The following is a 22833-nucleotide window of genomic DNA, read 5'->3' on the forward strand; positions in this document are numbered from 1 at the left end:
GTCTCCGGAGAGGAGTGGGCCATACAAACAAGGAACTGTACCACTCCCCTCTCCACACACACATTCCTTCTCGCTTAATGCACACATACACAATCTCCTCCTGAGACTAGAAACATCAGGATTAAGAGGAAGGGCACCCAGTTGAGACCTCTTTAGCATGTCAAAGAATACTTTCATTATTCTCAATCCCTGTTTCTTTTGGGCCCAAATCAATGTCAAATATCTATCAGTCCCAAATCTGACAAGTGTGGCAGAGTGTCTGGTAGCTGGGTAGGTGATATGGAGGACTAGCTCCTGTTGACAGGAGCAATGCAACAGTGCCCCCTCATCTCAGAGTTATTTAGAGCCCACCACTTGACTGCTTTGTACATCTCCTCTCTCTATTCCCATAGCTGCGACTGTCCTGGTCCTGTGTTCCCCTGGGCTCCAGGTTTAAAAACCATCATCTCCAAATTGTAATCTTTGGTCTACTCCAGAGAATTATGATTCTGGGTGAAATGGGAACAGGTGGCAGACAACCAGAGGCACAACGCAGTGAGAAAGCCTATGAAGGAAGCGCTGGAAAAAAGACACCTCCAAATCAGGTCCAAAAAATGAGAATCAGGACTTTTCAAAGCAGGAAAGCACAGCTCCAGGGAAATATTAAAGTTCCGCTGTCCAGATGGAGAAACTGAGACTAGGGAGAAGAAGGTACTTGCCCAAGAATGTCTCACAATGAGCCAGCGGCAGGCCTGTCTTCCCTGACATGTGTTTGGACCCAGGACTAGGATAGGAGGTCTGATGTTCAATTGCTGATTTTTGTTGACGATGTATAGAATGTCATGGTTATGTAATACAGAAATAATTGAGTTGAACTGTCAGAGCTGGAAGAGGTCAATGAGATTGACTGATCTTCCCCCTTTTTGTGGAGGTGGGGTAATGGACTAGCTCAGAGAGCAAAATGGACTGGCCAAGGTCATACAGCAAGTCTGAGGCAGAGCTGGAGCCAGATCCCAGTCCTACAGCCATGCCACTTCCTGTATCCACACATGCAGGGGCAGCAGTCCTCCTCTACCAGTTTAGCAGCTGGATCTTTTCAAGGCAGACAGAACCCAATAGTGCAACAGGGAATACTCCTCCTGCAATGCAAAAATTGCAGGCATTGTTCTCTAATCCCTCCCTTCTCCTCAACTTTACCATCCCCTCCCCCACCCCGTTTCAGACACTCACAGTTTTAGGGCTGGGACTTCTGGATATTCTTGAGTTAGTGGTAGAACTGGATTCTTTGTTGCCTCAGCTCACCTGACCCTGGCAGCCACTAATGCCACTTAATGCCCTCAGGCTAGTTAGAGACCCAAGTTCAGGCTGGCCCCCTGCCACAACCCAGACACATAAGCCGCAAGGCCTCACTCCACCCTCAGCCTTGACCTCCGGTCTGGGCCCAGACAAGATTTTTCTCTCAATATCTAGACTTTCCAAAGACAGGAAACTGCACAAAGCCTAGCTCACCATTAGAAGGTTGAGGGGGCCTCCAGAGACCTTAGAGAGACCCTCAAGTTTCGTAAATGGTGGGAAATTTGGGTGAGGGTCAATCACAGAAACCGGTCCCTATAGAGAAGAAAAGTGAAAACAGCCCCAGGCTAGGAGCCTGGGGTTCTGAATTCTAAATTTGCCTCTGTCGCTGGCAGGGTGAGTGACCTTGGGGAAGCATTCTTCTCTGGGCAGCAGGAAGCCCTTCGGTAACTGGTGGAAGTTGGATTCTTGGATTCAACGTTCCCTAAAGGCTCCGTCCGGTGTGCCGAAGAAGTGAAGGAAGCTGGGGCCCGGGCGCTGCAATTGGCTTTCCTGGCAGGTGAGTCCCTCTGCGCGGCCCGGGGACGCGCGCCGCAGGGCCCTGTCTCTGTGCCTAAGGTTGGGCCCGGCGAGGTGCTAAGGGGCTTTGTAGTCCCCCAGGCTCCCCAACCTCTCCATCCTCGCCCCTCCCTGCCCGCCTCTCGTTCTGGAATAAACTGCCGGGTGGCGGCCAGGGCGCTGCACCGTGATTGCATGGCGGCCACGGAAATGGGAGCGCACACAAAATCGAAACCGAGCTCCAGGGCTCCGGCGAGCCCCAACCGGGCGGGACCGACCCCGCGAGCTTGCAGTGTCGCCATGCAGCGACCCGCCCCGGTGTAGGGGGTGGGGGGAGTGGGGAGCCTAAGCGAAGGGTTCTGCAGCTCTCCGCCCCTTACCAACACCACGCCCGCGCTTATTTGCATTTAAAGAGAAATGCACCAAGGAAAACAGTGTGTGAGTCGTGGAACGCCTTCTCACCGTGGCGATTGGGCCACACGCCTGCCAGTCAGGGCGCCGATGCCCCACCCTGTGCCTGTGGAGTCCGGGGGGAGGGGTATGGGGGAGCTGCCCAGAGCCTGGGGAAGGGGAGCCAGTGCAGGAGGTGACTGGGGCCGCGGCGGCGGCGGCGGCGGCGGCGGCGGCGGCGGCGGCGGCGGCGGCGGCGGCGGCGCTTTCGGTGCTTTCAGCCCTGTCAGCCAAGGCTCCAGCCTGGACTGGAGCGGCGCAGCAGACAATAACCAGGCTGGAAACCGGACCCGGCCGGGTAAGCGTTACGCGCAGCCAGGAGCCTCCGCCTGCCCTCCGTCCAGTGCAGTCCCGCGTGCTCCGCTCTGGCCGCCTGGAAAGGAGTTCTAAGGGCTGGGCCGGTCTGCGTCCGGACCGCTCTGCCCTCCCGTTTGGAACCCGCTTTGGGGACTGTCCGGTGAGGGCCAGAGATGAGTCCCCCTGGACGCGAGGGACCGCGGCTAGAAGCGGCGAAGAGGTGGGCAGGCCGGCGGGCTAGCTTGGGCTATGCCTCTGGGCTCTCGGGGGAGGCGGAGATGGGGCCCGCACGTGTTAACGTGAGGTCCCGGGAGGGGAGCAGCCAACCAGCACCCCCAGCGGTGCATTTCTAGGCCAGGAGCTCCGCAGCTTTGTTGTAGCACATTAGCTGGAACAGCTGTGTTACGCGGGTATCGCTCACCCCAGCGGCCCGGCAGCCGCCCCTCCCCTCCCCTGCGCATCTCCTTCTTCTCCCTCTCCTCTGGGGACGAAGCCAACACGTCGGCCTGGGCCCGACGGATGCTAGGTTTGGCATGGATTGGGATATCTACATTGTTTGCCTCCTCCCTAGGGGAACTCAGTTGGGCCTGTGAGCTGCTCACTTCCCTTCAGAACCTCGGCCTTGAGGCCCCGAACAGCCGCGCCCCCTGCTCCTGGGCCTCCAGGCGCATCTGGCGCCCGCCCCCGCGGACAGGCGGGCTGGCAACCCTGCTCTCACTGGATCTTGGGTTAGGGCAGCAGCTCAAGCTAGTCCTTGGGTTAGAGCTGCAAGGCCGCTTTGTCTCCCCACGTCGCCTCGCCTCCTCTAGCCTCTGAGGGCATTGGCCGCGTTTTTCTCTCCAGTCTCCCGTTTAAAAATAGCGATAGCACGGTGGTGTGTGTGTGTGAGTGTGTGTGTGTGTGTGGGGGGCGGGGTATTCTGTGCCAGAGGCCGAGGAAGCAATTATTGTAGTAGAGAACGAACCGTTTGGGTGTGTATGAGAGAGCGAGAGAGGCAGCCAAACCATTCAACTTCGCAGTTACTTAAAATACCTAGTCTGTCATTGTCTGCTGCAGACACCTCTGACACTGGTGACCACTCGACCACCGGACTTTGCCTAGGCTCTCGGGTGGTGAGGGGCTGTGCCCAGCAGGCAGGCGTGCCACAGCCCAGGCAGCAGCTGGACTGGCCCTGCAGAGCCTGCCTTGGTTTGGCCAGGCTTGTCTTGGCGTGGGCCGCGGGGTCGAGGTGAGCCTTGTCCCTCGCACAGACACCTCCCTCTGCAGCTCTATCTGCCTGCTGTATTGGCGTGGGTCTGGGCTGGGTGTAGGGTACTGTGCTTTTGTACTCCCTGCCCCACCCCTGGGGATTCTGGCAGAGCCCCCTCTCCCAGTGTAGCTCCCCTCATTTGGTCCCACCCACCGCTCAGTCTGCACTGCTGTGTGCCTCTGGCAATGGACTCTAGGCCTTTCTGAGGAACAAGAGGGAGGGAGCTACCAAGGGGCTTGGCAGGATCCTCTTGGACCTTTGACCAACCTCTGAGGGCTGCAGGGCCCAGGCAAAGCTTGCCACTTTTTAGAGGAGGCGGTGAGACCAAGTAAATTCCTCACTTGGGGGAAGGCGAGCTGGGGACCTTTGTGACACCAGCCCGGACTGCAGATACTACAATAAAGTCACTCCCTCTCGCTATGACCAGGCACCAGTGCAATCCCTCTACTTGCAGCTGTACATATCCAGCCAAGAGCTGGATTTGTCCTCTGCCCTGCCTCAAACCAACAACCACCTAACATATCTGCCCTATATAACTCCCCTCCCCACACCCAAACCCATTCACCCTACACTGTCCAAATTCACTTCCCTTTCAGGCCCCAGCTCTGGGCCCACCTTCTTGCCAGTGCCTTTCCTGCCTGTCTCTTGCAATGCATGATGACCTCTTATTTCTCAGAACTCAGAACTCTTCCAGGCTGTCTGCATCCCTTGGGCATTTGGGGGCTTAAATTATAATAGGAGACAAACTATAATTAAGTTTCTTTGCCTCTACTTTGTCTCCCTGATATCATGGATATCTGGGTTCTCTCAGAACCTCTCAGAGGGGTAAATGAAACCTGGATCTCAGCCACAATCCCCTCAAAACCTAGCAATGCATAGCAGTTAATGAATGCTCCAGAAGGACTTGCTGTCTTTGTAGAGATGTTGAGAAGACCCTTACCTCTCCAAGTGGCATTTGTCCTGATTCATATGAAAGTGATTAGAAAAATTATACTCAAGGCTTGGATATTTATTGAGTATACTTAATGAAGATGGAGAAGTGGGTGGGTTGCATCTACAATAAAAAATATAACTCATGGTGTCTCCCTTCAAAAATAAGCTCAGAATCTGGACTGCCCAGTCCCCAGACTACATATACCTGTTGTTGCTTATTCATGAGTCTAGAGGCAAACTACCATGGAGAGAGATGAGAGATTTGTATATACAGGGGGATCATCCTGGGAAGCCTCCAGAAATTAGAGGGGTTTGGCTAGGCAAAAGTTAGTGGTATAAGCAAAAGGAGGAATGGAAGGCGGTGGCTGGAAAGCAGATCAAGTGAAGTAACTGAGTCTTGTCTGGTTGAGATTGTGTGACTCTTAGAAAGGAGGTTGGGGCCCAGTGGTGGTGGGGTTCCCAAATGGCAGGTTGTAGAATGGGGATCTGAGCTTTGGGAAATGGAGGAAGGGTACATCAAAGAATGAGGAATTGAGAGGTTTTGATATTTTTTATTTACAGATATGCCACAATAAAACAGGATTTTAGAAAACATTTTAGAATGGGGTCTTAGAAAGGGATTAGAAGCATGCCATAAGTTGGGCGGGTAAGAGGCCCAAGAACTAGATGCAAAGGAGATCTGGAGCTGGAAGATTTTTTTAGATCTGGAAGAACTGAGGGACAGGCTATCTCTAGAGGAAAGTTGTATTGTGTCAGCCTCCCTTCAGCCTTGAGGGGAGTGGAGGGGAAAGGAGGGAGCCTGGAGCCTACAACCCAATGTGATGGAGGCTGAGTGTTCCCCAGGCCTCTGCTGGTCTCCTTCCTCCCAGCTGGACAGGCCTTCAGGGAGTACCAGTTTGGACTCCTAGCCCTGAGCCTTGGAAAGCAACAGGTACTTGCTTAAGATCACATAGCATTTAGGGATAGACTACTGCCTCATGAGCACTGGCTCTTTCCACTGTCTCCCACTGTCTCCAGTGGCCTCCATTCAACAGAAATCACATTAAACAACCCCTCATCTCACCTCATGCATTCATCAAGAGTGAAGGGATGCTAGGTTAGCTTGCTAGGAACTCCTCCCATTTCATGTCTCTTTTGCTTTTTGCTCTTTGTCTACAGTCTGTCAGGGGCTGAACGTTTCAGGAAAGGAGGTAGTTGAAAGAAGTTGGCAGTCCAGCTTCTCTCCTAATATAGTGGAGGTGTTAAAAATTCCTCAAGAACTGTTACATTTACACTTTCTGAAAGTGTAGGTGGCGAGGAGTTGGGGAGGGGGTGGGTGGGGATGAACAGCCTTGCTCTGCTGGTCCAGGGGAAGAAGGGAATGAGAAAAATAGCAAGTCTGGCAGGTTGCTGGCTTGCATGTAGAACCAAAGAGGGAGAAGGGGCTTCTGGACCCCTTTACTTAAAGATAAGCTACTTGAGGCTAGAAGAGGGCATGCCCAGTGTTATTTCGTCAGTTCCCCTGCGTCAAATCCTGTCTAGTCGGATACACTAGGTGATAAAAATAAAGCCCCTGAAGGAGGCATTTCATAACCTTCCTGTGTCACTCATTCCTGGGTTATCCATCTCACTGCCAGGAAGTTCTTTCTCAGATCTAATCTGAGCCTCTCAAGCTATATTTAACAAACCAACAGTGTGTGTATGTGTATGTGTGTGTGTGTGTGTGTGTGTCTGTCTGTCTGTGTTTGGGGAGGTGGTGGGGTTGAGAGTAGCTGGCCACCATTGCTCTTCTGCTTAACAATTCATTGGAGATTTCACAGTCATAAAACCATCTCTTCCACCCCCAACTTCTGTTCTCTGAATTAAATAATCACAGAGCCTTTCATCTCCTTGCCTTGGTCTTATTTTTCAAACTTATGCATGTGTAAGTATATCTCTGGCAAGGCAGGCAGAGAAACCAGAACCACTGCAGAGGTGCAGGTGCCAGCTGAGTGAGGGTGCAATGCTCTCCTGCACCTCCCCTTTGGGGATTAGGGGATACTATGAACAATGGAAAAGATGGCTCGAAGGGGCTTGGTGGATACTGCAGGCATACTGGTGCTGCAGGGGGTTGGAAGACAGAGCTTTGTGACCCTTTGATGTGCATTTCTTGTTGCAGAGCCTTCAATGCTTTTATCTCCTACAGGTTTTTTTTTTTCTTTTCCCCACCACTGGGCTTCCAAGCAGATGCTAACCCCTGTTCTCTAGCCAGTACTCCCAACCCTCCCTGCTGGGGTCTGCAGCTCTTCTTGAGAGAGAGGGCTAGGTCTGGCCAGTTCTGGGCCTCTCCTCTCTGGACATAAGGAAATATTAATAGGCTGGGCCTAGTGCATTCAGAAAGAGTAAAATGATGGGCAGGTTTGCAGGGGGTAAGGATGAGTGAGTGAAATGAGGAGTGAGGCTGGACCACACTGAACCTCTGTTCTGCAGTGGGCCCAAGCATCTAGGCCTCCAGGCCTCCCAGTGAAATCTAAGCCCTTCAAAATCATATTCCCTCAACATACCTCCTGACTCAGCAGCCACTAGAATACTGGGCACAGGATCACCCTTCCCCTAGCTTCTCATGCAACATGAGGAAAGCCAATCCCCTGGTCCAATCACCCATTTCTAGATAGGGAAACTGAGGTCCAGAACAGGGAAGAGATTTGCCCAGGGTTATACAAGAGCACAGAACTCTTGGCCCCCAATTCAAGACTTCTTCCTCCAAGCACATTGATCCTGATCCCCTCCCAAACCTCAGTTTTCTTATCTGGTCTCTCATATAGGGTATGGTACATATAGGGGAGTGGATACCTAGGAAAGTCAAAAGTCTCCATTATTCACTTGGTCCAGCTGCTCCACTGCAGGCTTTCCTCAACTGCCTTGTCACATCTGTTTCCCTAGGATTAGCTCCTCTCTTGTTCTTCATCTGAACTGGGGTGGGGGTAGGTGGTGGCCATCTCTCATCTCACCCTTGCTGGGTTAGTACTAACACAATGGAAGCCTTATTATGCTGGCATGGCATCTACCTTGGATACATTCCTCTCTAAGGAGGTTTTGGAGCCTGAGAGGGTAGAGGCAGATAGATGACTCCCAGAGCCACCATTGTTTCAGGCAAGCTGGGTAGGCAGCCTCAGCAGCCTGAGGAGAAAGCTGGAGCATGAAGACAATTCACCAGGAAAGCCCATTTGCAGGGAGAAGCAGTGTCTGGGTGACCAATCTCTCAGACTAGAGAAGCCCTTGTGTATTTGGGGCTGGGGCTAAGGGGCAGAGAAGTGAGCCTAGGAAACCTGCAAAGGGCATGCAGAGAGCAAGTCTTGAAGGTCAGGCAAAGGGGTTTGGCCTCGGTCCTGTAAGCAATGCAGAATAATTTGGTAAGTAGAGGAGAGATGCCCTGAAATCTGGGTTGTAAGAAAATGAATCTGGCAAGAGTGTGCAGGATGGATGAGATGGAAGTGGAGAGGCAGAGGGCGGGATTTCAGTATTATGGCAGGGAGGGACCAGAGGAAGCTCTGCTAAGAGGCTTGTATCATCCTCAGAGGACACAGGGAGGGAGTGGGGCAGCTGAGGACCTGGAGTGGAAAAGGTGGCTGCAAGAGGCCCCATCACAAGGGCACTTTATTGAATATCTGCTTGGTACCAAATGAGTAATCTGTCTTTACATTCATTATCGCTAATCCTTACTGAGATCCCACATGGTAGGTAGCATTTTCTTCATTTTACAGATAAAGCATTTGAGTCTCAGAAGGGTTAGGCTACTTTCTCAAGCCCCACAGACTGAAAAGGGTAAAGCTGGCATTTTAATTCTGGGCTAATAAACTCCAGCTGAATTAGAATTCTGTTGAACCAATGTTGTTTGAGCTCCTGCTCTGTGCTAGATGTATTGACTGTAAGATGAAGAGGGGTCCATTCGAGAGAGATGACCAGACAGACAGAGGCCTCCCAGAATGAATTACCAAAGGCTGAGTATGTTAACAACTCAGTTGAGGGGCTGGTTGCTGGGGAATCAGAGCAGGAACTAGAGGATCCAGTTTGGGGTCTGTGCTGCATCTTGAGTTGGTGGGATGCCCCTCTGAGAAGAGGTGCCCCTCTGACAGGCTGAACATTAGGAAAGTGGTGATTGCAGGGATAGCTTAGCTGGGGCTCTGCCAATAGCCTCTACAGCTCCACCAGAGGGTACCAAGCCAGATCCCTGCTTTCAGGACCTGAAAAAATGATTTTGAGAGTAGACTTTGGCTGTGGGCTTTAGAAATGATTGATTCAAGTTCCAGATCATTTCATAGATCATTTTCCTTAAAGTTCTTTGTTCCCATTTTATCTTTATCTTTGTCCTCATTGACAGTTTCCTATTTGGACCTTTTTTTTTTTTTTTTTTTTTTTTTTGGGCCCCTCAAACTTATCTTCCAAGAAAAGAGAGAGTAGAGGAACATGTTCTACAGTTTGGGAGTGGTCGTGGTGGGTTTACTGATGAGGAGAGCAGCCACAGGCTGGGTTGGCAGCTCTTGGATGCTGAAGTCATAAGGCTTTCTGGAATGTGCTAGGTAGAGCCAAAACAGTGGCAGCCAGTGAGGACTGGAAATGCTGCAGAGAAGGCTCATTTGGGCCAGGACAGGAGTGTGATGGGAGTGGGAGATGATAGCTCTCAGAGGTGTGAAGGGAACCTGCACAGTTCTCACTCTCAGTCTTCTTCCTTTGATTAGGGGCCGGCACAGTGCAGCAGAATGGCATAGAACTGGGACTCAAGAGACCTGGAAGCTGGTGTGGCTCTATCATCATCCGACTGTGTGACCTTATTAGGCAAGTCTTTTCCCAAGCTTAGACAGTTTCCTTTTCTGTGACAAGGAGTTACTATCCCCTGCCAGGCCTGATTAATGGGTTGCTGGGAAGGAGAAATGGAGGGTGAGGGAGTGGGCAGTACTTTGTAAACTGGTGAGTACCATGAGTGCGTGAAGGAAGTCTGTTGATTTGTACTTCCTTTGGTGCTGGTACTTTAGCTGAGTTTGAATTGTTAACCTGTCTGGCTTGGGCTAGAGAACCTGGCTAACTGAAATTCCCAAATAATCCATAGCTGTTAGCCAGTAGCTGACTTGAGGCAGCATTTTAGCATCCGTGAATATCAAAGTTTGGCTAAAAGAGCAATTCAAGCCCCCTGTGAGATAACTACATAGTCACCCTTATTTGGGAAAACAGGCCCAAGGAGGTTTGGTGACATAACCATAAAGCCATGGGGAGCACCTTACACAACCTCAACTGAGAAATTATCCAACTATAGTTTAACATATATACATATAGATAGGTATACCTATCTATCTATATATACACACAGATATATGTAACTAGTTGCTATGTTTTTGAGCTTTTGCTATATAATGAATTTATTTGCTACTTTATGTACATCAGTTTTGTTTCTTACAATAGCTTTAAGAGTTAGGCATTCTCAATAGCCTTATTTTCTAGTTGAGGAGACTGAAAGAACTTGTTGGATTTCCTGCAGGTAGGCAGAGCTGATTACAGAGCAGAACTGGATGAATCTCAGGAGTTGAGGGGCTGGGCTCCCCATCCTTACTGCTTCTTCCTTAGCCCACACTCCCCACTCATATGCAAGGGCAGGGTGAGCCCAAAGTGGGCCTGCCCCCAGGAAGACTTCTTGGGAGGAGGTCTATGAAACTATGACTGGTTGAGGGCATGCCTCTGGAGCAACTACCTAATCCACACACTTCTTCCCTGAACTCAGCCTTCTCTAAGTTGGTTGAGCTGGCCCAGGAAATTGGGCCCAGAGCAGAATGTGCAAGGCTCAGGCTGCAGCTGTTTCCTCCTTACTGAGAAGGATCTCTGGGGCAGGTTTGTGGCTGGTCTCCTGCCTGTATTTTGAGAGGAGGGAAGAAGGAAGAAGCTCTGCCCTAGCAGGTCCCAGAATGGCCTGAGGCTGGCCTCTGGAGCAGGGATGGACACAGCCCACTTCCTGCCTTGCTAGCAATGGCTGCAGCAAGTGGTCCCTGCCAGGGACCACAGAATAGCCTTAGAAGTCCCCTTACCTGCCAGTCCACCTGAAACTTAACCACACAGGTTAAGAAACCTAAGGGTGGAGGGGCTTTGATTTTGCAGGACCACTTTCTTGGCAGGAACCATGAAGGGAGCCTGCTTCAGCCTAGGGGAGCTGCAGAATCTGTCCCTTTCTGTCCCCTTTACCTTCTGCCCCACCTCATTCTCCTGACCAGTGTACTTTGTGGTCCTGAGTAAAGGCAGCATAGCTCACTGGAGAAGGACAACATCAGGACCTGGTGAGGTAGCAAGGAGTATGGACAAGGGGCTTAGGCCAGAGGTGGCAAGGTGAGGCTGGGCTAGGGGGCTACTATCTATGGGCAATTCCTGCCACCTCCTCCCTTACTGTCTTGGGGAGACACAGAGACACTGTGAATGGGGTACATGACTCTGGGAGGGGAAAGGCAGGGAGGTAGGAGACAGCAGTTTCAAGGCTGGTCCTTGCCAGCAGAGATGACCCTGGGCCTAGCTAGGAGGAGGGCCTGAAGCTGGGAGAAGAGAATCTCATTCCCAGGAACACAACCCTGCCTAGTTCACCCACTCCCACCACATACACAGAGGGCTTTTTAAAATGCCCTCAGCGGAGGACTTTGTATAAATCCACACACATGCCTTTAAAATTCCCTCATACCTGGCTCCTCCTCAGCATGGCCAAGGCATCTGGTCCCTCACACTTCCTGCAGTGAGTGGCTTTCTCAAATGAGTGACCTTTTACACATGGTCTGCTACTTCTTAAGAAACTGGCATCTGACCTGGAAGGTGGTAATAATAACAGTAATGCCAACCTTTCTCATTTGCTTTTCACTTTAAAGTTTACAAAATGCTTTTGGTATCCATTATCCCATCTAATCCTCACACCACTTCAGTGGACTGGGAAGATGGAGGGGAGAGATAGAGGAGCTATTTTGATCTCTATTTCACAAGTACCTAAGGCTCAGAGTAATGCGTTGGCCTGTTTGGGGTCCCTTGGCATGGTCTGGAACCCCGCACTGTGGCCCATGGCTTCTTCTACAACATATTGCAGATCCCTGTGACACGGAAGAGGGCAATGTAGAGAGCAGTGGGCTGGCCTCTGCTCCAACAGAGCACAGAAGCAAGGGCAAGAGAAGGCTCAAATGGACTGCCCTCCAGGCAGGGCACCAAGGTTGTGGAAAGCAGCTCTCTTGGAGATTCAGTTTGCCTAATCCCTCTGTTCCCAGGAATTCTAGCCCCAAACCCGTAGGATAATTAAGCTTTTGATTCATAAGGATGGGAAGGCCCATGTGGTTTTTCATTTAGACCTTGATCTTCCTTGATGCCCAGCCATACTTACTAGTCTTACCCATCCTTTCCCCTAAATAACTGCCGTTTTTGCTCACTCCTATCTAACAAGGACCAGATTGAATGCTTCCTTCTCAAGGCAGCTTTTCTGAGCCCAGAGGCTATCTTTCTGCCTTTCAAGTTTATCCTGGGATATGATTAACAAGGTATGAAAAATAATACTATACCACTCAGTTTAAGCAATAATGGGGGTTATTCTTTAAGGCCTGCATTATATTGTGCCTTCAGACTGTTACATATAGGACTCTCTCCCTGTTAGCCTAGGAGCTCCCCAAAAGCAAGGACTAGGGTTTCCCCTTCTGGCAGCACTGAGCTCAAATTTATCTATCTTGTACCAAATGTTCTGGTGAGGTATGTTTCATGAATTCCACAGAAGAGAATACAGTTTCACAAATAACTCCACTATTGCCACCCCATCTCCCCAATGCTCAGCACCATAAGGACAACACTGTCAATAATTTCAGGGCTGAGGTAAAAACATCTGATCTTTGAGAAGTAGGGGATTCAGATAGATGATAGGGCCCCTATTCCCATTAGACTCTGGGGCAGAGGACTCTGAATAGATTGTGAGTGTGTGTGTGTGTGTGTGTGTGTGTGTGTGTGTGAGATTGTGTACTTGGTGGGAGGTGACCCTATCTATTGTGGGCTATCAGTTGCAGGGCTGAACTGGAACAATACCATGTAAAAATATGTCACATGGAATTAAAAAAAACAAAACAAAACACCTAACTTGAGCAAATGGCAATACAGATTTCTACAGAGAGATCAAATGAGTTTTTTTTTTCTCTTTTATTTTCTGGATAACCAGCCATTATCTAGCTCCAAATTTAATATTAAGTTCTGCAGAGTGCTCCTGATGGAAGCCTGGGGTCACACTGATGATTCAAATGTCAGGCCAAGCAAGGCATAAGGCACAAAATTAATGTTTGCAAGACAAGATCAGGGACTCCAGGAGGATTCCTCTAATGAGGTCAGAGGCTAGAGTGTAGCTGCCAGGCTCTCTCCACCCTCCAGGCTGGTCCATGTCTCCCACTGCAGGTGAATGTGAGTCTTGTTACCATGACAACCAATCACAGGGCTGATGTGCTAACCAGCTGCTCCTCGGACAACAGTGGTGCTTTCTTCTCTTTCTCTCTCTCTGGCTCCCAGCAGCTGTTCTGCCTCTCTTCCCTACCCAAGCTCCTCATCTGCTGGTGCCTACCTTACAAAGGGGACAGTGGTGAGGGGCTTTCCAGGGAGGGGTCATTGGGTTTTAGCAGACTGGTCACTGAACCAGGTGTCAGTCAGCTGTAGTCACTGGAATGAATACATCAGACCATGGGGTGAGGGGAGATATGCTGGGGTGGATAGTGGCTAGCCCTTCTTTTTATTCCATCTCTGTGTTATTTGGATATTTAGAGGATTGGGAGCCTAGATCAAAAGGATGTGCCTTGTATAAGGTTTATTTATTTAAATAACTGCTGAGAGCCTACCTTCCAGGCCAGGAACACAAATCATACAGATTTGTGCCTTCAGGGAGCTCCCTTTCTAGATAGGGAGCTAAATGGGGGCCAACATAATGAAAGGAGTGGGAAAAAAAACAGTCTGCCTCATGGTTCTAAAGTGAAACTTATAGGTCTCAGGTTAAACTCTGTTCCCAGGAGGACAGTCAACAGGGAGTCTGACCTAGACCTACCCCTCACATAACCACTATAAGGGGGAGGTATTTCTAGGCCTCTTGGACTGAGGTTACGGAATTCCAGAGAATGCCTTGCCTCAAGGCCACCATGCCATCTTAGCTGATCCTGGATTGCAGCTCTGGAATGTGGGTCTGCAAGGCTCTTACTCTGGGCTTCTGAAAGTCTGAGCATGGTCCTGCAGGCAATTTAGGGAACCTAGGGGAAGGAGGTAAAATTTCAGGTCTACTTTTCTACCCAGCCAGAGGCAAAATGTCAGTGAGAGCCCAAGCTAATGTGAAATTGAGGCCTGGACTTGCAGAGTCCAGTGGGCTGTTTTGCCAGATGCTTTTCAAAAATTCTGTGTTGTCAGAGCTGGCCTCCCTTCTGCCTTTCCTGCCTCTCTACCTCACCCACTTTGAGAATCCCTCCTGTGGCCAATAGTACTGTGGGCCTTTCTCACATCTACAGATCCCCCTGCGCTATGCTCCCTCGAGCTTAGGGTGGCCTGAAGTGACTGGACCTGGTAAGGGGGTTAGGGGTATTGGCTGCCTGCTGCTCAGTGTAGGGTTTCGCTGCCTTGGGGCCCAGAGGAGGTTGACCTGGCAAGCCAAGCATATGGAGTGCATTAAGATTTTCCCTACATTTTCTCTTTCTTTCTGGTTCTACTCAAGCCTGAAACCACAGACACCTGTGAAAATAAACCCAGCCTGGACGCTTGCTCACCAGTACTGTCTCTCTGTTTTTGCCTCTCTCATCTTCAGACCCAACTGTGATGTTTCCTGTTTCCTGACTGATGATGTTATAACAGTGCCCAGAAGCCAAAAGGCTGCATTTTTCAGCTGAATATACCTGAGTTGTCCCCATCATCATGGAGACCCGAAAGGATAAAGCTGCTCAGGCCAAGGGAGCAGCAGTCTCTGTGGACACTCAGGACCAAGGGGCAGAGAAAGGAGCCAAGAACAAGGCAGCTGAGGCGACAGAAGAGCTAGCATCAGAGACACCCTCATCTGGCCCAGGTAGGCTGAAAAAAACTGCTCTGAAGCTCTTTGGTGGCAAGAAAGGCATTTGTACCCTGCCTAGTTTATTTGGAGGGGGACGAAGCAAAAGTTCTGGGAAAGGCAGCTCTAAGAAAGGTATTAGCAAGAGCAAGACCTACGATGGCCTGAGTGAAGCAGTTGATGGCCCTGAGGACATTGTCAGTGAAGGAACTGGCATCCCCTTACCTTTGCCTGAGTCATCCTGCCGACTTCCTAGCTCCCAGAGTGCCCATGGGGCTTTGGAGACAGGCTCTAGACACAAGATGTCTGTGGCTGGAGCCACAGAGAAAGCTGGGGCTGAGAAGGCTCCCTTTGTGCCCAAGCCAAAAAAAGGCCTGAAAGGTTTTTTCAGCAGTATCCGCCGTCACCGGAAGAGCAAGGTCTCTATAGCTGAGCAAAGTGATCCAGGGGCCAAAGAGCCTGAGGAGGCCAGAGCCAGGCCTCATGAGCATGTGGACTCAGCCCTTCTGCCCCACACAGAGGAGACCCTCCAAGCCCTAAGAAAGGAAAATGCCAAGCCCCAAGATGCCCCTGGACCAAAAGTTTCTTCAGTATCAGAGCCTTCTACACTAGCCCCTGAGAAGACATCCTGTAAAGATCCAGAAAATACTATAGAAGCCTGTGCCTCAGCACTCCTGCAGCCCAAATCTGCCCCTGAAGCCAGTGGCCCAGAGGAGCCCCATAGCCCAGAAACAGGGGAGAAGGTGGAGACAGGAGAGGCAAATCCACCAAATGCCCCTGTGGGTGACCAGCTGAGCCTCCTCTTTGGGGATGTCACATCCTTGAAAAGTTTTGACTCACTGACAGGTTGTGGTGATATCATAGCAGAGCAGGACATGGATAGTATGACAGACAGCATGGCCTCCGGAGGCCAGAGGGCCAACCGAGATGGGACCAAGCGAAGTTCCTGCCTGGTGACCTACCAAGGAGGGGGCGAGGAGATGGCCTTGCCTGATGATGATGATGAGGAAGAAGAGGAGGAAGAGGAGGTGGAATTAGAGGAGGAAGAAGAGGAAGTCAAGGAAGAAGATGATGACTTAGAATATTTGTGGGCCAGTACCCAGATGTACCCAAGGTCCAATATGAATCCAAGCTACCATCCCACCACATCCCCAGGCCACCACAGCTATATGCTTCTTGACCCAGTTAGGTCTTATCCTGGCCTAGCCCCTGGGGACCTTTTGACTCCTCAGAGTGACCAGCAAGAGTCTGCCCCCAATAGTGATGAGGGTTATTATGACTCCACCACGCCTGGACTTGAGGATGATTCAGGTGAGGCCCTGGGGCTTATACACAGGGATTGCTTGCCCCGGGACAGCTATAGTGGAGATGCCCTGTATGAGTTCTTTGAGCCAGATGATAGTCTTGAGAACTCCCCACCTGGAGATGACTGCCTTTATGACCTCCATGGTCATAACTCTGAGATATTTGACCCGTTCTTGAACTTTGAGCACTTTTCTTCCTCTCGGCCACCTGGGGCAATGGAGACTGAGGAAGAAAGGCTAGTGACCATCCAGAAACAGTTGCTGTATTGGGAGCTTCGGCGGGAGCAGCTTGAGGCCCGAGAAGCCCGGGAGGCACGTACTTGGGAGGCTCATACGAGAGAGGCCCGTACCCAAGAAACTCACACCAGGGAGGCCAATGCTCGAGAGGCCCACACCCGGGAAGCCCATGTCAGAGAGGCCCGAACTCGAGAGGCCTATGCCAGGGAGGCCCAGGCCCAAGAGGTTCGTGCTCAAGAGGCTCAAATCCGAGGGGTACAGGCCCGGCAGGAGAAGCCCATCATGGAGTATCAGATGAGGCCTTTAGGCCCATCAGTGATGGGGCTGGTGGAAGGGGCATCAGGAGCCTCTCAGACTTCCCACAGAGGAACCACCTCAGCTTTTCCTGCTACTGCAAGCAGCGAACCAGACTGGAGGGACTTCCGTCCTTTGGAGAAGCGTTTTGAGGGAACCTGCTCCAAGAAAGATCAAAGCACCTGCCTAATGCAGCTCTTCCAGAGTGATGCAATGTTTGAGCCAGACATGCAAGAAGCAAATTTTGGAGGATCTCCCAGGAGGGCCTACCCTACTTATTCACCCCCTGAGGAGCCAGAAGAAGAGGAACTTGAAAATGAAGGGAATGCCACTGTGAGTTTTTCTCAGGCCCTTGTGGAGTTCACCAGCAATGGTAACTTATTCTCTAGCATGTCCTGCAGCTCTGACTCTGACTCATCCTTCACTCAAAACCTCCCTGAGCTGCCCCCCATGGTGACCTTTGACATCGCTGATGTGGAACGGGATGGGGAAGGCAAGTGTGAAGAAAATCCTGAGTTCCACAATGATGAAGACCTTGCAGCCTCCTTGGAAGCTTTTGAGCTAGGCTACTACCAGAAACATGCCTTCAACAACTACCGCAGCCGATTCTACCAGGGCCTACCCTGGGGTGTGAGCAGTCTCCCTCGATATTTGGGACTGCCTGGCATGCACCCTCGACCTCCACCTGCTGCCATGGCCCTCAACAGACGGAGCCGCTCCCTTGACACTGCAGAGACCCTGGAGCTGCAGCTCTCCAGTTCTCACCTGGCCCAGGGCTATATGGAGTCTGATGAGCTTCCTGCTCAGCAAGAAGACTCAGGTGAAGAAGAGGAGGAGGAGGAATGGGGCCGAGACAGTCCCCTGTCCCTCTATACTGAACCTCCAGGGACCTACGACTGGCCTGCCTGGGCTCCCTGTCCTCTCCCAGTGGGGCCAGGCCCTGCCTGGATAAGTCCCAGCCAGTTGGATGGGCCTTCCAGCCTGTCACCATATGGGCAGACAGCCTGTTGCATATCTCCCATCGCCGTGTCAATGTTGCTGTCGGTATCAGGGCCAGAGTCAAGGGCACCTGGAGAATCCAGGCCTCAGCTAGCTCGACCTTCACACCTACCCCTGCCCATGGGCCCTTGTTATAACCTTCAGCCAAAGGTCTCCCAGGGTGTGAGGGCCAGGCCTAGAGATGTGCCGCTGCCTGTTGACGAGCCCAGTTGCTCCTCCAGTCCTGGAGGCTTCAGCCCCAGCCCTCTGCCCCAGGCCAAGCCTGTGGGCATTACCCATGGCATTCCTCAGCTGCCCAGGGTCCGGCCTGAGCCCCCAGAGTCTCAGCCCATTCACTATGGGGCTTCTAGCCTTGATCTGTCAAAGGAGAGGGCCGAGCAAGGTGCCTCTCTCCCTACCAGCTATTCCTCCACTGTCATGAATGGGAACCTAGCTGAGTAGCCATCATCAGTTCTGGAATTGGGGGCATGGGGCCTGAGCATGTGAATGGGGATCAGGGCTGGGCAGAGGGGTGGGGGGTGGGGGTTGCTGTTTAACTTGAAAATCCTTTTGGCCAAGGAAAGCTCCTATGAGCTTTCATCTTTGTTTTCCCACTTCCCATGTCTGCCATCTGTGGCCACATTCAGCTCTAGTACATCTGCCCTGGGAGACTGCTGCTGCTGCTGTGCTCCAGTTTTTGCTTTCAGGGTTTTTTCTTGTGACCCACGTAGGGTTTGGGATGCTGTAATTCTGTGCCTATTCCAGTTGCTGAGTTAGTGATTATATATATAGCATGCATCCTTGACACAGACTGAACCCTTAGCACCCCCTGCCACTTCTCTACCCAGTGAATGATGAACCACTGATGAGCAGCCAGGTCTGCACTGCCTCCCACTTGGGGACAGGGAACTTGTTTGCTGTTAGCAATGTGAAATTATGGTACAGATCCTCCCTGCCCCCACTTCCTTTGGTCTTGGCATAGGTGCCACCATTACATCAGATGAGATAATCTATGAGCCCCAGCTAGCTGCCCTTAGAGAGGATCAAGTAGCATATGTCTCACTGCTTATTGCTGAGGACTTTGGCATCATAACTAGATCAGGGTCTTTTAACCTGGCCTGCCAAAGCTTGGGTTGAAGACAAAAATGCTAATTCCCTTAATGGAGTGATCAAATTCATCCTGTTGCAAACAGAAGACAAAATAGAGTTGTATTGTAGATAATGCTATAAGTCTTGAGCTCCAGAATGATAGGGTTTTTTCCTTCTTCATTTCTTAAGCTTGTGACTGCCTGAATTGCAGATGCTTTTGAATTTTGGTTCTCTTTTCCTCCAAAGGAAAATTTTTATAGTCTTATCACAAGGAAAATATTCTTTTAATTGAGATACAAGAAGAGAAGCAGCCTAATTGGGCTTGTCTATAGAGGCTGGGTTTTTTTGCAGGTTACAGGGGAAGGATAGGAAAAGGAGGTTCATTTGTCCCAGGCATCAGGAGAGAGGATTTCAAACATTGTAGACCCTGAGGCAACCCAGCTTCTTAAAAGGGAAAATTGCTTTTCCCCATCCCCAAAGACATGAAGTTCCTTAAGCATTGCCCACCCCTTCATTGGATGCTGTAAAGAGACCTCATGCTAGCACTCCCAAGACACAGTTCACCAAAGACATCTAGGCTGCTGTTCCAGGCTCTCTAAAGAGCTTTCATTTTCCAATTAGCCAAGTTCTTAGCATCATCAAAGGACTGGGCTTCTTGAGAGGAAAGACTGTGACCTGCCCTCACTCTGCCAAGCTGAAGGATTCTGATTTGCATGGTAGTTGCACTCCTTTATAGAATGAATGGCACCCTCCCTTCTCCTGCATCCACACAGTTCTCATGTTGAACTAGCTTGGAAATACCGGTAGGGAAGAGTTGCTGTCAGGAGGACATTGCAACAGGCGAATCTAGCCAGGCTCTACCTCTCATTAATCACCAATATGAGATGATTCCTTTTAAATATCTTTATTGGAAATAGTATATGGAACATTTTTTGCCTGGATATTGACTCAGATTATGATCCTTGCTCATCCCTGTTTCCATCTCCCACCCATTTCTATGCCTGTTAAAAGAAGAGGTAAACAGGGCTCTTGGCATCCCCAAGGTCTGGCAACTTAGCTTAGGAACAAATGCTGTTGGCCCCCCAAGTTAAGGTGCCTTGTGGGCAAAATGTCACTTGACCAAGGGATGTGTCTGCTGGTCTTTGTCACTATTTCTTAGATTGAGGTTGGCCCAGTGCCCCTCCCCACAAAAAGCAAACTTAGTTGGTAGAAGCTGCACTCCTGGAAGCACCACATGAATTTGCATGGCACCAACACCAACACTCAAGGGACCCAGACCAGCTCTTCAGGCTGACTTTGTCTGCATTGTGAAGAAATGCATGTCATGGAGCTGGAGAATCAAAGAGGGTGAGGAAGGCCCTCCTCACCTGAAGCACAGCATTCCAGGAGAGAAGTGTCAAAATTCTGGCCTTTCACCAAAGCTGCCCTGGGGGGGTGGGGCTGAAATTGGCCTGGCTGTTTGGCAGGAAGTAAACACTCACCAAATGCCTTTACAACAGGGGAAAACCCACCACTTGCCTCTTGCCTCTTCTGCCTCTGCTTGTCCTTCAGGGCAGTTCAAGCTCCTGTTTGTATGTGGACTGTACCAGCCACAGCAGGTAGTAGAGCCATCACCAAACTCCAGAGCCTGCTGGGCCACCAGCCTATTTGAGAAGAGAAAACATAGGTGGTCAGCCTTTGGCCAAGGGCTGAGAGCTGCCCTCCAGAACAAGAGGGCAGCAAGAGGAAAGCAGTCATAACCCTGACACACTTTGCTGGGCTTTGGAAGGTCAAGTATCACAGAGTAAGGCCTGGGACTGAGTGACAACTCCTGGTTTGGACATTGCTGCCTGCAAGTCCTTTCACTGTCCTGGCCAGCCAGGGATGGGATCCTCACCACAAGTGAGGCAGTCAGGGTACCTGGCTGTAGAAACAGTCTCCTTTAAGTCTCACTCCAGATCCAAGCAGTTCATGGCTGAGTCTCAGCTTCAGCCTAGAAGACAAAGGAAGACCAGCTGGGGACACATGATGGCAGCACAGAGTGACACCGGAGAGCCAGCCAAACTCCAGGCCTTTCCCCAAACATATGCCAGTGCTTGCCTGGCTAACACCAAATATGTCCTGGACTACTAACAGTGTAGATGTCAAGTCCACAGATGAACACCCTATCTGCATTGCAAGGTCATGGGATAATGTTTTTGGATGTGACTTCAAGGGAAGATATGACTTGAGAGAAGGTAGCTGCTCTTGTCTTGCTGACCAGCAGGTTTATATAGTGTCAGATAACTCTGATCCCGAGAATTCCCAGATGAGACTGGTCCTTGGGGGATCAGTGACTGGATAGAGAAGGCCACCTAGAAGGCCTCTCCGAGGGCTATCAGTTTCTCAGTGCTTTAGCACCTTCAAGGAAGCCCTGCCTTGGGGCTCAGTTAGGCCTTGTCCAGACCACCTTGACTCAGCTTGGGCACCAGTCCATAAGCCTCCTTGGGCCAAAGGCTTCGGTCAACACCAGGCTTTCTCCTTAACTACTGTACCAGGGAGGGAAGTAGCTTCCCACACCCAGGGTGCATTCCCCTCATCCTGCTGCCAACAACTTACTCACCCTTGCCACTGCTACCGCCCCACCTGCCCTCGGCCTCTGGGCCCAATTGCTGGAGGGAGGCATAGGGGTTTAGCAGGGAGACTTCAAGTTTACCCATGTGTATGTTACATCCAAGTTGTTTTTAATATATATATATATATATATATATATATATCAAAAGTCAATTATCTATTTTTGTATTGTTTGCATTTTATATTCATGGAAAACAATGTTTATCAATTGTTCTTTTCTGATATATTTTATTTTTAAGCGGTGCTGTTTACAGTTTTAAACAAAACGAAGATGACACAAAAATTGCTGCTGCTTGTGCAGAGGGCTGGCGTCTCAACTGCCCAGGGCCCTCGCTCTTTCCCCTCTCCCTATCCCTGATGTATCACACTGTCCATTTCCCTCCCTCCATGATAGGGACAGCAGAAGGTGCCCAGGTACTAAGACAAATGCCAGGTGACTTAGGCATGTGGAACCTGGCAAACAGTGTGTCGTTTTGTGGTTTTATTTTTTCTTTTGGACTTTGCCCTTTCCCATGTGTAGACCTTCTGGAAATACTCATATGTCTGTCTCTGTCTCTTTGTTTCCTTCTCTCTCTCTCTCCTCTTTATGTTTTGTGCTCTAGTTTTGAAACCAGAGTGCCCATATTTTGCTATTTGTCATGTTGAGTTTCTCCAAAGGAGCATTTTGGGGACATTCTCTAACCAGTGGGGAGGGCGGGGGTTTCGACCATTCCCCCTCTCCCCAAGAAGCTGGAGAAAACAGATGGAAGTGATGCTTGAACCATCAAGAAATGGCCATCTCATTGAGGAAACCCTTGCATGGGACTTTCCAGGAGCTCAATTGATTGTGACATTCACCCAGAAGACACATTGGGGAATTCCTTGACCCCTCTTGCTGCTTTGGGGGAATGTCTTCCCCTACCATCATACCCACTTCCCTGCCCTGCTCCAGCTCACACATGGATGGAACTTTGGGGGACAGTGACTGTTAGGGTGATGGCTTGATGGCCTGATCCCCACTTTTCCATCCTATAGTCACTCCAAGGAAGAAAATCCACATAGCATGTATATGTGTGAGGGTTGGGCCTACTGAGAGGCGGGGCTTTAATTATTATTCCTGTTACTATTGGTGCTTATTTTCCCTGATGTATATGGGGTGGGTGGGGGGGAGAAACCAGGAATGTATATTTAGGTCATGTTAAATAAAATGACTGGGGGACAGAAAGAAGAAATTGGAAGCTGCAGTACATCTGTACCCCAGGTGTAAGAGTTCTTTCTCTCCCAGTGCAGAAGGGGAAGCATGGCCCCTGGATGTGCCCTATCTTCCTCTTACCTATCCTTGAGACATCATGGAATTGCCTGGATTGTGACCTGCCCAATCTTAGTTCTCACTGACATCTGGATATCTTGATGCACTGCCTGTTTGTAACAACAAATATTTCTTTTGCTGAATGCTAATAAACTGGGTTCAAGAGGGACCCCCCCAGTCACTAAAGTGTATTCTTGTGGTTTGTTCCACAGCAGCATACCTGTGATCCATGGTTGTTTGTTTTTCCTTTGAAGGGAAATGGAGAAAGCAAGGAGAT

General features: G+C 50.4%; 1 protein-coding gene across 4 annotated transcripts; it reads left to right on the forward strand.

Moving 5' to 3' along the window:
* Positions 1 to 626: 626 nt before the first annotated feature.
* Positions 627 to 22742, forward strand: AMER1 (APC membrane recruitment protein 1). Of its 4 annotated transcripts, none has more exons than XM_074358861.1 (3): positions 627 to 1831; positions 9457 to 9553; positions 14538 to 22742. In XM_074358861.1, the coding sequence occupies exon 3, from the start codon at positions 14645 to 14647 to the stop codon at positions 18047 to 18049; it is 3405 nt and encodes a 1134-aa protein (XP_074214962.1). In that variant the 5' UTR covers positions 627 to 1831; positions 9457 to 9553; positions 14538 to 14644; the 3' UTR covers positions 18050 to 22742. The 4 variants fall into 4 exon arrangements, with proteins under 4 accessions (XP_074214962.1, XP_074214961.1, XP_074214963.1 ...); XM_074358860.1 differs by lacking the exon at positions 627 to 1831 and adding an exon at positions 2388 to 2578; XM_010955869.3 differs by lacking the exon at positions 627 to 1831 and adding an exon at positions 2608 to 2797.
* The last annotated feature ends 91 nt before the right edge of the window (positions 22743 to 22833 follow it).

Source organism: Camelus bactrianus, chromosome X (assembly GCF_048773025.1).
Source record: "Camelus bactrianus isolate YW-2024 breed Bactrian camel chromosome X, ASM4877302v1, whole genome shotgun sequence".
NCBI lineage: Eukaryota > Metazoa > Chordata > Mammalia > Artiodactyla > Camelidae > Camelus > Camelus bactrianus.